At 36.2% G+C, this 16089-nt stretch overlaps 1 protein-coding gene and 1 pseudogene across 1 annotated transcript in view; one reads left to right on the top strand and one right to left on the bottom strand.

The window, feature by feature from the left end:
• Positions 1-16089, top strand: part of Cep350 (centrosomal protein 350) — a 198064-nt gene that overhangs the window by 94185 nt on the left and 87790 nt on the right. Inside the window, exons 15-17 of the mRNA XM_004643465.2 lie at positions 2960-3146; positions 9248-9465; positions 10110-10273. Coding sequence (XP_004643522.1) covers positions 2960-3146; positions 9248-9465; positions 10110-10273 — 569 coding nt within the window. The remainder of the gene's footprint in view (positions 1-2959; positions 3147-9247; positions 9466-10109; positions 10274-16089) is intronic.
• On the bottom strand, positions 2206-2581 carry LOC105743844 (annotated as a pseudogene).

The raw sequence follows: 16089 nt of genomic DNA, 5'->3' as shown, positions 1-16089 counted from the left end.
TTTTTTTTTTGTGGAACCGGGGAGATTTTTCTCAACTGTAATTTGAGCCAGGAATAATTCACACTTATGATAGTAAGCAAAACGAAAAGTAAAATGAAAGCCATCTTTTACTGTTTTTAAATTCTTGTTATTAAAAAAGATTTTTGAAAATGTTTTCATTTAGCTATCTTTAAAGTTAAAGCTGTTTAAACTTACAAAAAGATTTTTTTGAACTTGTAAAAAGTTTGTAAGACATTTAATGTGAAAATGTACACAACTTGATCTTTTTATCATAGTAGAACAGGTCTTTTGGAGAGAAGGAACAGACGTCTCTGCTAAACAGCCATTACTTACACTAGTTCCAAAACTTCTAATGATGTATCCTATTTCCTTATGTTATCACTACCAGTTCAATACTATGTTGTCTGTTAGTTTCTGTGACCTATCACAGTATTCATAAAGGGATCAATCAAATCTCTACAATGTTTGGACATGTCTGCCACAATTTAAATGATAACTTGTACATACATTTTTTTTCAGCTCTAGAGGCTGAACTTTACTCATGCTGCCTATTCTGCAGGCTCTGAGTGCTCTGAAATAAAATTTGTAGTCTCTTTTTAACCGTTATTTTTCTTTGACAGTATTGGGGGCAACAGTTTAGGTATTCAGGAGGACCATTCTAGCAGAAAGTCTGCCTATGATCTTTCCTGCATGGATGTTGCCTCCCAGCATTCATCAGGAGCCCAGTCTGTTGCTTCGTCTCGTTCATCTACTTCTTCAAAAGGAAAGAAAGAAAAAAAGGAAAAGACAGAATGTAAGTGGAATTTTACATGGTGACTTGTGTACTAACAACTATTTTATGGTAGTGATCCAAAATTATGGTTTGGTTCCACAAGAAGAGGAATTTCTTTATGATAATGTAGTAGACTTTCATATTTATTACTGTAATATGTACCATTTGAAATATAGCATTGTAAATCTTTTTCTTAATACAAAGTGCATATATTATTTTAAAAAATTAAGAATTACAGATAAACAATCATCCAAGAAATACAAATCCCCCATAATCATTCTATTCAGAAATAACAGCAGGACCAGTGAGAGAGCTCAGCGGACTAAGTGCCTGCTTAGGCAAGCATAGGGACCACTGGTCCCACCCCCAGGCATGCTGAGCCTACTGCCGAGACCAGGCTTAGTGGCGCACACCTGTAATCCCAGAGGCTGAAAGTAGGGGGATCACTATGTGGAAGGAAAGGAAAAGAAAGGAAAGGAAAGAAAGAACTGAATGTTTTTCGTGTCTGTTTTTCTAAAATACGCATAAAACCACACACGTACACACATACCTTTACTGAAAAAACAAATGCACATAATACTGCCTTTGAAACTGCTCTTTAAAAACCATTATAACACCCATAGTGATAGGTGCTTATAATCACAGCACTCAGAAGGGTGAGGCAGGATGATTGCTGGGAGTTTAAGACTAGTCTAGGCTTCATAGCAAGTCAGGGCCAACCTGAACTAGCAAGACCTGCACTTTTTAATTTAAATGATAATTTAATTAATATGTCGAGTTTATTGCTACAAAACCAAAACATTTTATAATATATTTTACACATCTCTGAAGATCACTGACTAATTTTTCTATAGGCGCATATTTGAGGAGAGGATTATGCAAAAGCCTCTTAAACTCATATTATGGCCTCAAACTAGAGTATGATTTTCCTCCAAAATTGTTTATTCTACTTGTAAAAGTAAATTCTGCTCCTTGAGATAAAAAAAGGTGGTGAGTAGTAAGAGTAGGAGAAAGAAGTAGGGAAGGATATGAATATATAGAACATTGTATTTGAAAATAAAATGTTGCCAGTTATCCTTCTGCCTAGAGATAACCAATGTTAACATTTTAAAAACTGATTTTATTTTTATTGTGATAAAATATATATAATATAAAATTTGTTATTCTAATCCTTTTTAGGTGTATTTTTCAGTAATACTATACATCAGTCATGCATCCATCACTGCTGTCCATTGCAAAAACTTTCATCTTCCCATACTGAAACTCTTATGTCCATTAAACAATGTCTATTCATTCCTTTCTCCACCAGGCTGATAACAACTGTCCTACTTTCTGTCTTTATGAGTTTGACTATGTAGAATTTTATTTATTTATTTATTTATTTATTTTTTTTTTTTTTTAAACAAGCTGTGGCAGGTTTTATTAATGAAAAATTCCTTGGTTTCTTTTTCCCCGGTCTGTTCTGGCGTGCTTCTAATGATATCAGACTCTCCTGGATCCATGATTGCCAGTGTGCATACTCTGTACTATTTTCCATATGCTGTGCCCAGTTCGATATTATTGCCGCTGTAGTGGTGGACATCAGGTTTGGCCAACATAGCATAGTACTCTATTTCAGATTTCCTCAAAGCTGGGCAGTTGTTGGCAAGGATGACCAATTTCGCTTTGCCCTGTCCAATCATCTTCAGCGTCTGCTTGTGCCCCAGCACGTATTTTCCACTTTTCATAACAAGTTGGAGCTTAGAGTTGATGGACTCCAGAGATTTTTTTGTTTTCTTTGAGGCCACCATCTTCCAGTCTTAGGTGTGGATGGCCCTCAACCAGGAGCAGCCACCAAGATGGCTGGGGAACCAGAAAGGAAAGGATATGTAGAATTTTATAATAACTGTTTAGGAATTAGACTTCGCATATAATGTGTTGAAAGTTCATGTCTGGTTTGGCATATATCAGAAATCAGAATTTTTTGTTGTTGTTTCTTGAGACAGCCATGCTGTGTAGTTTAGGATGACCTTGAATTCACTGTGTAGCCCAAGCTGGCCTCAAACTTGAGGCTGCCAGGTACTGGGGTTACACATGTGCATCACCAGGTCTGGTTCAGAGTTGGCTTTAAAATTAAAAACAAAAACAAAAACCTGTCTTAGTTTCTCTAATATTAGAAATCAGCTTTATAAGAAATTTCCTCTACAGGGTCAGATTCATTCATTGGAAATGTTCAGAACTCACTCATTGATGAAGAAAAGGTACAGTCCAGCTCAGAACATGGTTCCCACCAAGGAAAGAAATCTGGAACCAGTGGTAAACTCTCTGTTAGAGATTATGAGCAGACTCTGGACACTGATGGCACTTTGGAAGAACTTTCTGGGTATTCTGTGAGGTAAAGTAATATAGTTTTGCATTTTTTTCTTTTTTAATTTTTTTTTTTTAGTAGTATGTGTTGGAAATACACAATGTTTACATTCTAGTCAGGGGTTGGTACATGTACTAAATACATCTTAATTTCTTCTTTCATTCCTTTTCCATTACCTCCTTGTTCCCTTCACTTATCTGTTTTTTACTTTTTTTGGGTAATTGTTTGTAGTACATAATATTTACCTTCTTTGTGTAAAGTTTGCATATATACATAATATTTTGTAATTTTTTTAATCTCCCATCCCTCCTGTTTTCCCTGTTCTTCATCTTTTGGTTACCTTTCTGTCTGAGAAAGATCTCTCCCAACCTCCTATTATCTTTTATTTTTATTTATACCTTTTTTGTGCTTACTCTGGCAGCACATTTAGTAAAATACTTATACCTTTTAATACTATAATTTATAGATAGCTGAAGTTGTAATGTCATTGGTCTTGAGATACTATAATTCATGTTTAAAGTTACTATATTATGTTCAAAGACTCCTCTTCATAAATTTCACTGTGGCAGTTAACTGTGCATGCTTAACTGTGCATAATTGTGTCTGAGCTACTATAAAATTTTGTGCTTTCTGAATAGTCTTTTTTCTTCCTCACTTTGTATTTTAGGGTATGGCCATCTTTTATCTAAACTTTTATAACTTCTCTTTCAGTAATTCTCCACCCCAAGCACAAACCACCTCTCTAACTTGAAAGCCATTACCATATTGTTCTTGACTCAGTCATTATTTCCCTAAGCATCTGCTCTTTTGGGGGTGGTTTGAAAGGTTGACTACTCTAGAGATTAACTGTAAGAATCTAATTTTATTTTGTGTGTTCCTGTGGGACTACTACAGAGTATCTCATTTTTTGTTTGTGCACAGAAAATTTGCTTTCTAAATTCTAGCTGTATTCTTCCACCCTTTTATTTTTATTTTATTTTTTAATGTATTTGGTTGTTACAGGATCTTACTATGCAGCTTGGGCTTATAGTGATCCTCCTGTTTTCAGCCTCCCCAGTGCTGGAATTACAGGCGTGTGTCACCTGGCCTGGACTCTGGGGCTGGCTCAGCCCGTCCTGGGGGTGGGGCTGGCAATGCATGTGGTGCCAGAGATCCAACCACTGTCCCTGTGTGTGCCTAACTTTGCCTTAATAGGCACTTTAGTCTGCACTGATCCTTCACCCCCCCCCCTTTTTTTTTTAATTTTAGGGAAGGGTCTACAGGGTGTTCAGGGTCTCACTACTAGATCGGAGTCGTAGTGATCCGTCTGTTTACAGCCTCCCCAGAACTGGGATTACAGGCATGTGCCACTATGCCCAGTCGCAATTGCCCTCTCCACCTGCCCCTGGGGCAGGGCCGGCACAGTAGGCCAAGGGATAGAATCCCCAGCTCCAGCGCCTGTTTGAAGGTGCTTTAATCCACTGAACTATTTGGCTGGCCCCCTCCACCCTTTTGCTACCGCTATTTAACATCCTTTTGGTCACACTGTTGAAATGACTTCTTTTAAACTTTTCTCTTTCTTAACTTACTAAAAGAGATTTTGAAATTTCACTCGTAATGGAACTTGCATACCTTATATTTTTCCCCTCTATATTGTTACATACAGTGCATGGCTACATGTTCCACATAACCTTCAGTTATTGCTTCCTGTATAGTTCCTATGAATTCATTCACATTATTTTTCATTCTGTGCACTAGTCTTGTCCTTTCTGGAAATGAAGGCTCTGAGAGACACGGATTGATATTTTTTTTAAAGTAATTACATATTTTTTTCTAATACAACATCACATACGTGTAACTATTTGTAATGCTTTCATAGTGCATCATTGATACTATCATTACTATATGTAAAATTTAATTTGCCAATGATTTTATGAATCAGAAAATTTTATCTTTTCTTAAGAATACTATAGTTTGGGGGCCTGCCCCTTAGCTCAGTTCTTTAAGTGGCTGCTTCAACAAAGCAGTCAGCCTCAGGTTGCTGTGGTTCAATCCCCACAATTCAAGCCAGCCAAACCTGCCCTGAAGGCATTCGGAGAAAAAAAAAAGAATACTATAGTTTGGCAAAATCTACAAAGTTAAACATTTCTAAAATACAGGAACCAGGGCTGGCCAGATAGCTCAGTGGACTGAAGCGCCTGCTTAGGCAGAGCGCAGTGGCGGAGTTTCATCCCTGGCCTGCTGTGCTGGCCCTGCCCCAGCACTGAGATGAAGACTGGGACAGGACTTGGTGGCACGCACCTGTAATCCCAGTGCCTGGGAGACTGAAAACAGGAGAATCACTGAGTCCGATCTACATAGTGAGACCCTATAGACCCTGCACTAAATACATAAAAAAATAGAATAAAATAAAATACAGGCACCATCACAAAATAAATATAAATTTTATCATTTTGATATTTATGAATTTTAACATTTATCAAATGTCATTTGATAAATGCCCCATATTATAATCTACATCCCCTTTCCTACTCATGAAAAGTCACAATAGTTAAAATAATTTGAAGCTTTTATGATTTGTTTGCTTGTTTGTTTGATTTTTTTTTTTTTTTTTTTTTTTTTTTGGCTTGTTCAGCCTACCTTAACGGCAGGCCCAGTACGGCATGTGGAGCTGGGGATCGAACCACCATCCCCTGTGCCTGACTGCGTTTGCCCATGCAGGTGCTTTAAACAGCTGAGCTAACCGGCAAGCCCTGAAACTTTGATAAACAGGAACAAAGATTTAAAAATTTTTGTCTAGTCATACATTTTAATTTATTATAAATTAAATAATCAATGTCCTTGGCTATAGACACTCTTTGTCCCTAATCCCTTTCCCTGTCTTTTTATTTCTTGGAAAACTTAATAAAAATCGTTGAAAATACACTTTTGGAAACGCTAGTCTAAGGGACTCTTCTATGAAAAGCAAATATAAATTCATCTTGTAAAACCATAGGGTGAGATACAGAGTAGTTTCATGACATCTTGTTTGATGTCATGTTGGACTTTGAAATGACAATTCTTTTTTTAGATTCCATTAGTGAAATTAACAGACTGTTAGAAATATAGTATCTATTTTCAATTTTGTTTTGGATGGTTTCACTTATCTGTTGTCAGTTATAGTTCAGAAATATTAAATGGAAAAATCGAGAAATAAATGTTTCATAAGTTTCAATTTATACATCATTCTGGTGCAATACATCAGGCCACCCAGGTCCCCTCCCTGTTAGCATCATCCTGCCCAGTGTGTATTGGTACTATATGTACCTGCTTTGCCCATTAGTCAGTCAGTAACCATCTTGTTTGTCAGATTGACTATCATTGTGATATTACTTGTGTTTAAGTAGACATTGTTCTATTTAGTAATGGCTTAATAGCTGCTGATCCAGATATGTCAGAGAATTTTGAATGTGCTTCTTTTTAAAGGAAGAATTAAAACAGCTTGATTATTCAGAAACAGGAAAAAATACATGCTGAAGCTTCTAAGATCTAAAATAAAAATGAGGGTTGGTCAGATAGCTCAGCAGATTAAAGTGCCTGCTTTGGCAGAGTGCAGGGACCGGGTTCGATCCCTGTCACCATAAGCTGTGCTGGCCCCAACCCCAGGGTGTGCTGAGCCAGAGATTGAGACTGGGTGTGGTGGCCCTCACCTGTAATCCCAGTGCTTGGGAGGCTGGAAACAAGAGGATCATTATGAGTCCGATCTATGTAGTGAGACCCTGTAGACCCTATACTACATTAAAAAATAATAAAGAAAAGAAAAATGAATATTTTATCCATGAAATTATGAAGAAGGAAGAAGAAATTTATGGTAGTTTTGTTACCACAACTCATTTTAGCCATAGAGTGCAATAAATGCTTTTAAGGTAGCAGAAACATTAAATTTGTGTGTGTGTGTAAATCTAGTATATCCAAGTTTGATTTGATACAATCCAAAGTTTCAGGCATCCACTGGAGACTTAGAACATATGCCTCACTTACAAGGGAGTCTATTGTAATACTTCCTTAAACCATCATCAGGAAATTAAAGTCTTTATAAACAAGTCAATATAACTCAAGACTATGTTTTCATGCTGGATAGAAGAGACATTTTTATCTTTGAAAATTGTCCAATAATTTATCAGAAGCCCAAAACATTTCATTTATTCAGTGATTTAGTTCAGTGGGGCATGGAGACACATGTCTGTGATCTCACCACTGGGGTGGCTGAGTCAGAAGGATTCTGTCGTCCTCTCTGTGAGTCTTGAGCAGCAGCAGGGCATGTTGTTGAACACTTTTAATCTCGGCACTCAGGAGACTGAGACAAGAGGATCACTGTGAGTTCAAGGACAGAAACCCTGGGCTACCTAGTGAATTCAGGTAGCCTAAACCATATCACAAGAGCTTATCTCAAATCTGACTTCTTATATTGGACTCAATATAGTCTATAAATATTCAGTACAAGGCAGTATGCTTGGTATTATAAGGAGTGATACGTCTAATACACTTACTTTCTCCAGGATGGGTTAGATAGGTGTCTTAAGAGTTGTTAAAATCCTATTGTTATGAGAGAGGACTATTTGGGAAAGAGATATTAAAAGCTGTATGTAAACATGAAAAAAAATATATATATATGGAGGCGGGGGAGGGGTTTTGCTTTGTTTTTATTTTGAGACAGGGTCTCGCACTTAGTTAAGTTCAGGCTTTCCTTGACCTCACTGTGTAGCCCAGGATGGCCTCCAATCTGCAGCAATCTTCCTGTCTCAGCCTCCCCAGTGGTGAGATTACAGACATGTGTCTCATGCCCAGCTGAATTAAATCACTGAAGAAATGAATTTAGCATATATATGTAGTCCAGGTTGGCCTTGAACTCATGGCAATCCTCCTGCCTCAGCCTCCCCAGTGCTGGGATTATAGGTATGTGCCACCATACCTGTTCAGCATATATTATTTAAAGACGAATAGTATGAAAATGATTTTATCTGATTTCTGTGATTTTTTTTTTCAGTCAACTGAAGAGAGGATGACAGATAATTTATTTAATTTTTAATACAAAATGTCTTACTTAAAGACATTTTTGAAAATAATTTTATTGAGAAACAAATAGCAATGAGATAATTTCAAAACCGATTAGTAGGGTGGCTTCACTAATTAGTACATTGCATGTTGTTGTCTTCTTAGTGGTTATTCATGGTACAAGATGCAGACATGATATCCTGTCCACAAACACTATTAGTACAAATCTTTCTATTCATTGAATTAAGAGAAAGTAGCTGTGTATCTATCCTATTTTGACTAGACAGATACAAAATGGTCCTTCATTTGTATCCCCTTTTTTTGTTTAGCTTTGTCAGAGATGGGTATCCATTGCCATTTCAATATTGTAGGTGTGTGCCAGTCCTATGGATAACCCACTACTATTATGGACTACTGGACTATATTGGAATATTTTGGTGAATTCAAAGACATATTTTTAAAACTTACAAGATAAGGGCTGGCCAGATAGCTCAGTGGACTAAAATGCCTGCTTAGGCAGAACACAGCCAGGGTTTGATCCCCAGCGTGCTGTGCCAGCCCTGCCTCTTTGGTACACTGAGATGGTGATTGAGACTGGGCGAGGTGGTGCATGCCTGTAATTCCAGAGCTTGGGAGGCTGGAAACAGGAGGGTCACTACAAGTCTGATCTACATAGTGAGACCCTGTACATCCTGTAGACTCTGTCCTAAATTCATTAAAAAAATATAAAAAAATAAAACTTACAAGATGAAATGTCTTTTTGTCTTTTTATTGCTATATGTCTATTTTAGAAGACTTTGCTTCAAACTTCAATGAGTAAATGATGATATATGTGCTTTGTAGAAGAAAGAGTTAAGTGCCAATTTAATCAAGAGACACCCCCCACTTTGCATTTTATTTAGGGTAGAATTTGTACTTAGCTTGGTCAACACTTTAAATTGTCAGTTAAGGGAGTATTCATAGTTGTTCAGCATAAAGATTATGTTAAGTGATTACATGCCTGACTCATGTTTTTTAAGTTTTAATGTTGGAAAAGAAAGTAATTTGTATAACAACAGATTGTTTAGCCTATAGTAGTTCCTTTCTCTAATAATTTTATGAAACAAAAATTTTAGTGTCTCGTCAGACAAGGGAAGATCTCAGAAAACTCCAACTTCTCCTCTATCTCCAAGTTCCCACAAATTGATACAGTTTGACCTTCCAGGAGCTTCACTAGAAAGATCTAAGTCCTCTGTAATAACACCTCCAACTACAGCAGGATTTAACCCTAATGCAGCTTTCGCTGATGTGAACCTGGCTGCCAACAGAGCAACAGAGATGGCTTCAACACCAGGCAAGTCAATCCATGCTGTAACATTTTTAAAAATAAGTTGTTTCGTGTTTTCCCTCTGGAAACAACTTTTCTTTCAGTTCATCCAGAGAGATGTTATTTTGAGTCAATATCATTAAGTAGTAACTAAACACTGTGCAGCAAAGTAAATACTAAAAATCATGACATATTTGATAATGGCCATTTTTTCCTATGTTAAGACACCTGAAATATGTATAAAGGGGGTATTCATAGTCAATTGTTCAACATAATTAATGATTATGGGGCTGGTGAGATGGCTCACTAGAGTAAGCACTTCCCTGGCAAGCGCAAGGGTCTGAGTTCAATCCCTGGTTCCGCCAAAAAAAAGCATAATGATTATGTTGAATTAGTATATGCATAAGTCATGCTTTATTAAGTTTAATGATAGTAAAGAAAGTAAATTTGTATAACATTGTTTAGCATACACACACAAACACACAAAGTCCTATATATATTTGTATACACATGGGAACGCAGCACAGCATAAAAGAAGTAACTATTAAAATAGTAAGCCACTGTCTTTTCACAGGAAAGCAGACTTGTTTTTGACTCATAGAAATAAATTTTAGAAATCTGAGGTGTAATATCATGTAAACTTTTCCATTTGACTATTTTTGTATATACAGGCTCTAAGCGATTTTCTCCTGCTGGCCTCCAACATCGTATGGCAGTAGAACTAAGTTATCTGAATGCCATTGAGGAGTCAGTGCGCCAGCTGTCAGATGTAGAAAGAGTTAGAGGCATTTCACTTGCTCAGCAGGAGAGTGTGTCTCTGGCTCAGATCATAAAGGTATTTGTGGATTTTTCTTTTTTATCTTTCTGATGTCTTTCTCTTTGCTATTTAAAATGGTCTTACTGAGTTTTAAAACAAAGTTTAAATTGCCAAATTAATAAAGTCTGCCATATATTAAGGACTTCTAAGTAACTCTGTAAAGATACAGTTTTTGGCAGCAGAAAAATAACAATCGTTCTTTCTCAAGAACTTTATTTTCCATGTTTTATTCTTCATTTTTCCCTCGTGTGCTGGAAATCCAGGGTTTTGCCTATGTTAGGCAGCCTATCTACTGCTAAGGTATATCCCTAGTCATTAGGCTTTGTTTTATTGATAATGTGAAAATTAGTCATTCTTAATATTTTCTCTATTCTTTGACAGAGATGGCTGAATTGTTTTAGTGCTTTATTTGTACTATGCCAAAAAAACATTTTTAAGATCCATGTGTTTGATAAACTCAGGATAAATACAGACCTTTCCTTACGAAACAAAAATATGCTGGTGAAAGAGTAGTGTTCCTCAGTGGAGCATTATTGGTATAATTTTTTCAAAACCTGAGATATTGGGGCTGGGGAGATAGCTCAGTAGAATAAGCGCTTGCCTGGGAAGTGCAAGGACCTGAGTTCAATCCCCGGTTCTGCCAATAAATAAATTAATTAATTAATTAAAATAAAATAAAAAGATTTTTGAAAAAAAAAACAAACAAAACCTGAGATATTATTTATATACAATAAGATATGCGGGGCAGTTTTTTCATATTTTGTGTTTTGGGATTTCTTTTTTAATAGTGGAAGTTGAACCCATAGCTTTTGCACTGAACTATATTCCAGCTTTTGACTTTTTACTTTTATTTTGAGACAATCTCGCAAAGTCACTTAGTTGCCTGGGTTGGGCTCAAACTTTCCAGACTCTTTCAATTCTGAGATTACAGGTGCATGTTACCAAGCCCGGCAAGATATGCACATTTTAAGCATGCAGTTTTTGATGCTTTTTAACTAATATATGTATGTAACAACTATCTAATCAAAATATAAAACACTTCTTTTACTCTGGAAAGTTAACCAATGCCTATTTTCATGTAAGCCATGAGGAAATTACTGTTACAATTCTTAGCACTGCAGTTTATTTCTCCCTGACCTAGAACTCTATACAAAGTATACTTTGCGCTATTTTTTTGTACTCATTATTAACTTTATTGAAAATAATATATAGTAAATTAAAAATTATAAATAAATATTGAAATGTGAAAGATATAAGATGTAGACAGAGTGAATTTTAGAAAAATATTTTTCAAATGAATACATAACATGAGATTAATAATAGATTGCACATTGTAAAATAATTTACAAACTTAAATGACTATAATAATAAATATTGTCTAAAATAAACATGAAGAGTTTACAGATCATTCATATAATAGTTCTCTTTATGCCAAAATCAAAACACTTATATTCATATAATTAGAATTCTCAAAGTAGAAGAGGGTAGGCAATAAATATTTAAAGCTTTAAGATTTCTGTATTTAGTTAAAATTCTTACACCACATTTTCTTGAAGTAAGAAATATGAATAAAATCATCATATCAAGATACACACAAAACTGAAATGATCCAAAAGTAATTGTAAAAAAAAAAATCGTTAAAGCACATACATAGAAAAAAATATTAGCTATGGAAGAAAAAAATTAAATTGCATCTTAATGCACATTAGAAATAAAAAAAAGCAAGTGGGTAAGAAACTAGACTTATTTATTCGAAGGATTGAAGGAAAAAAAGATCTGTCCTCATTGAATTTTGTACTTAGCAAACATACCTTTGAAAACTAAAAGTAAAATATTTTCCAGTTATACAAACTTGAAATATTCTAATACCTCCAGCTGTAGCATAGAAAAATAACAAAGGCCATAATCCAGAAGGCAAGAGAAGTTGCTGTATAGTCCTGGATAAAGAATAAAGAACTCTCAAAATGGTAGTTATGCAGGACTATGTAAAATATAATTGGGGCCAGGGCCATAGCTCAGTGGAATAAGCACTTCCCTGGCAAGCACAAGGGCCTGAGTTCAATCCCTGGTTCTGAAAAAAATACACACACACACACAAACACACACACACACACACACACACACACACCACACACATATATGCGAACCCATGTAAAAGGTCATTGAAGATTTCCATAAAACAGTATCAAAACAATATCCTGGGGCCGGGGAGATGGCTCAGTAGAATAAGCGCTTGCCTGGCAAGCACAAGGGCCTGAGTTCAATCCCCGGTTCCGCCAAAAAAACAAAACAAAACAAAACAACAATATCCTTATGTCAGGTTCTATACATATTTTTTTTATATAGATGTGTGTGTGTGTGTGTGTGTGTGTGTGTAAAAGACAAGAACTAATATAAAGTCAATGGAAAATGGAAATACACTTTTTAAAGTTTCTAATACTGGGAGAAAGTATCATACCATGTCTTAAAAGTAGATTGTAAGTCAAAGAAACAGTATAAATCATAAAAGAAAAAATTAAATAATATTCAAAAATTAAAATTAAATTGTGAGTCCAACTAAGAGGTCAGAATGTAGTGTATCATATGTATGAATCTGATCAATTCAAAGTACTCACACAGTATTTGATTAGGTTAATATATATAAAAATATCAACTAAGAAAAAGTTTTCATGATAGTAAAGAATTACTAAGAATAAAACATAACAAAAATACTGGACTAACAGTTTGGGGCTAGGATAGTCCACAAAGTTCTAGTATGTGGTGGACGTGGACAGTGTCCATGACGCTTACTGGTGACCTGATGTCACTTGTGGGACTGAGCTACTGCTATTTCCTTGATATCCACCCTGTAGACCTGGACAGAATCATGACCCATAGGGTACAGGAGAAGTCCATTTGTAGAGTATGCTAATGAAAATGTTTTGCTGCTGTATACAAAAGAATAATTGAAAGGCTGCTGTTGTATACCTCTTTTTATCCTGTGTTTGCCCTATTTGGTGGGTTCTTTCCATTCTACTTCATGGAGTTGTGGTCATTTTGATCCCTCTCTAGAATATCTTTTAGTAGTCTGTGTAGGGTTGACTTTGTTGTCATGAAATTCTTTAGTTGTTCTTTGTCATGGAAATATTTCACTTCTCCATTAAACTTAAAAGAGAGTTTTGTAGTCTGGGTTGGAATTTGTTTTCTTGCAAGACTTGAAGTACTTTGCTCCATGCTCTTCTTGACTTGATGGTTTGTGAAGAGAAATCTGCCATTATTCTGATGGGTTTTCCTTTAAATGTGATCTATTTCTTTTCTCTAGTAACCTTTAGTATACTGTTCCTATGCTGAATTTCTGGGATCTAGATTATTATATGTCTGGGGTGTTTTTAATTGGGTTGATGTTATTTGGAGTTCTATATGCTTTGGTTATTGAATGTCAGATTGTTTCCCCATATTTGCGAAATTTTCTATTACTTCTGCCCATATTCTTTTTATATTATTTGTATTGATTCCTTCTTTCTCGTTGATGCCTGTTAGTCTCACATTGTTCATCTTTGCATCGTCTTGCAGATGTTGAATTATTTTTTCCTAGTTGTTTTTAAGAGATTTTTTCTTACCTTTTCACTAGCTGCAACAGTGTCTTCAAAGTCTGCAAGTCTATTTTCACTTTGCCAGCTTGTGATTGAGGTTTTAATTTCCTGTATAGCACTTCGAATCTACTTCATGCATTCTGTTTCTTTTCTATATTGCTCATTCAAGGATTCCATCATTTTTCTGTTCTCCTCTATTTTTTTTTAATCAGTATCTTCTTTAGAAACAATTAGTCCTTTCATTGTAGTTATTTCTTTTTTTACTTTAGAAATTATTTCTGATCTGATTTTCTCTATACCTTTCTGCATTTGTTTCTTTACTTCCGACGCTATTATTTCAGAGAGTTCAGGTGTGTGATTTCCAATTTCTTCTATGCTATTGTCTCCTGCATTTGTTCTAGTTGGTCTGGGGACCTGAGAATGCATTTTGTTCCTGCTGTTTGTCATTTTGTATAGCACTGTCTTCTGACCTTTGGTGTAGAGCTTTAGTGTAGTTATTACCTTAGCACCAGGTCCAGATCTACCAAGTTCAAACTTGTCCAGGTGGATGTGGCTTGGTTCTGGCTGCTGTGGTCCACTTATTCCTGCGGCAGCCCTTGGAAGTGATCCCACACTGCCATTCTGGCAAGATGTTCTGCTCCTGGATCAGCTGGGTGGGTCTTTCCTCTGGCCTCTCTGTAGGTTGTTCTGCAGGGTTCCACACTGGGCCTGTCTAATGGAGGAAGTTGCACATACATACCTGCCCTGGGTGCTGGTTGGATCGACGATCCTGAGGGCCCTGGGTGGTTCTACTCACAAGCTGGGCCTGCGTGGTGGATGGAGTGAGGATCTGGAGCGCCCTGGGCTGCCTCATTCACACGCCTGGCCTGGGTGCTGGCTGGAGTGAGTATGTGGAGGGCCCCGGGCAGTCCCACTCACACGTCGGACCTGGGTGCTGGCTGGAATGAGTTGAAGTATTTTCTTTAGCTTATGCTATTTAATAAAGTTAAAGTTTGTTCTTGTCATTCTATTAGATTTTTCATTCTCCCCCCCCCCCCACCCCCCGGTAATATTCTGTTGGTCAGCTTCACAAATTTCTGTTCTTCTGTTGGTGTACATTTGGGTTACTTGCAGTGTTTGGCTCATACAAACATTTCTGTTATATCTCGATTTGTTTTCTCATTGCTGGAACGAAATACCTGACATTCAGAATTAAGGAAAGATTTACTTAGCTCATGGTTTGTAGAGGTTTCAGACTATAATTAGCTGTTTCAAAGGCAGAGTGGCACATGGCAGCAAGCAGTTCATGGCTGCGGAAAACTGCAAAACAGCAAGAGCTAAAAGGGAGAAGCAGTGGCAGAGAGCAAGCCTCTCTCCCTTCCTTATATTGCATTAGGTTATCTGCCCCAAGGCAGTTGTAGCCCTCACAACCATAATCCATCCCAGCAGCACTCACACCCAGCATTATCATGAATTAATCACAAACTCTAGAAGCTTGCCTCACGACTGCATGAGGATTTGGGGTGGACATCTAGACGTAAGCCATAACATGTTACAAACTCATTTTTACAGATATATAATCTCTATATATGTTTTCATTTTTCTTGTATATCTAGGATATTTGTTGGATGAAGTATAAAATACATGACACTTTATAAGAAATTGCTGTACTGTTTCCCAAAGTGATTATAATGGTTTACTGTGGCAATATATGAGAGTTCCAATTATTATTTTATGGTTTAGTATTAACACTCTTTTTTAAATAGTCATTCTAGTGGATGTGAAGTTGTATCTCAAGGCGATTGTAATTTGTATTTGTGATTGTAATCTGTGTTTTGTAATGAGATGGGTCAACTTTTTGTATAATTTATTGACCATTCTTGTGTTTTCTTTTGTGACTGTCTGTTCAGATTTTTTGCCCACTTAGATTGTCTTTTTTAACTATGGAGTTGCAGGAATTCTTTATATATTTTAGAAACAAATACTTTTCGCATTATTTTAGGTGCTGTAGCCCAGTTTTTGGCTTACCTTTTTATTTTTTAAACTGTATAATGAAGAAAGCATATGTTTTGTGGGTTTTTTTCATTTATGTATTTGGTACAGGGTCTCACTATGCAGCAAGAAGATTTTGTCTATGCTAGATATTTTATATTATCATGTAACAGTTAACATTGTATGGAATAATAGTAAGAAAAGTTCATCATGAAAAGGAGAAATTTTTAAGGGCAGCATTTTAAGTGACACTGCTGCCGAGTGAGAATAAAACAATCAGAACTGTGCTAT

Source organism: Octodon degus, unplaced genomic scaffold, assembly GCF_000260255.1.
Source record: "Octodon degus isolate 3935 unplaced genomic scaffold, OctDeg1.0 scaffold00176, whole genome shotgun sequence".
NCBI lineage: Eukaryota > Metazoa > Chordata > Mammalia > Rodentia > Octodontidae > Octodon > Octodon degus.
This window is presented reverse-complemented; position numbering and strand designations above follow the sequence as displayed.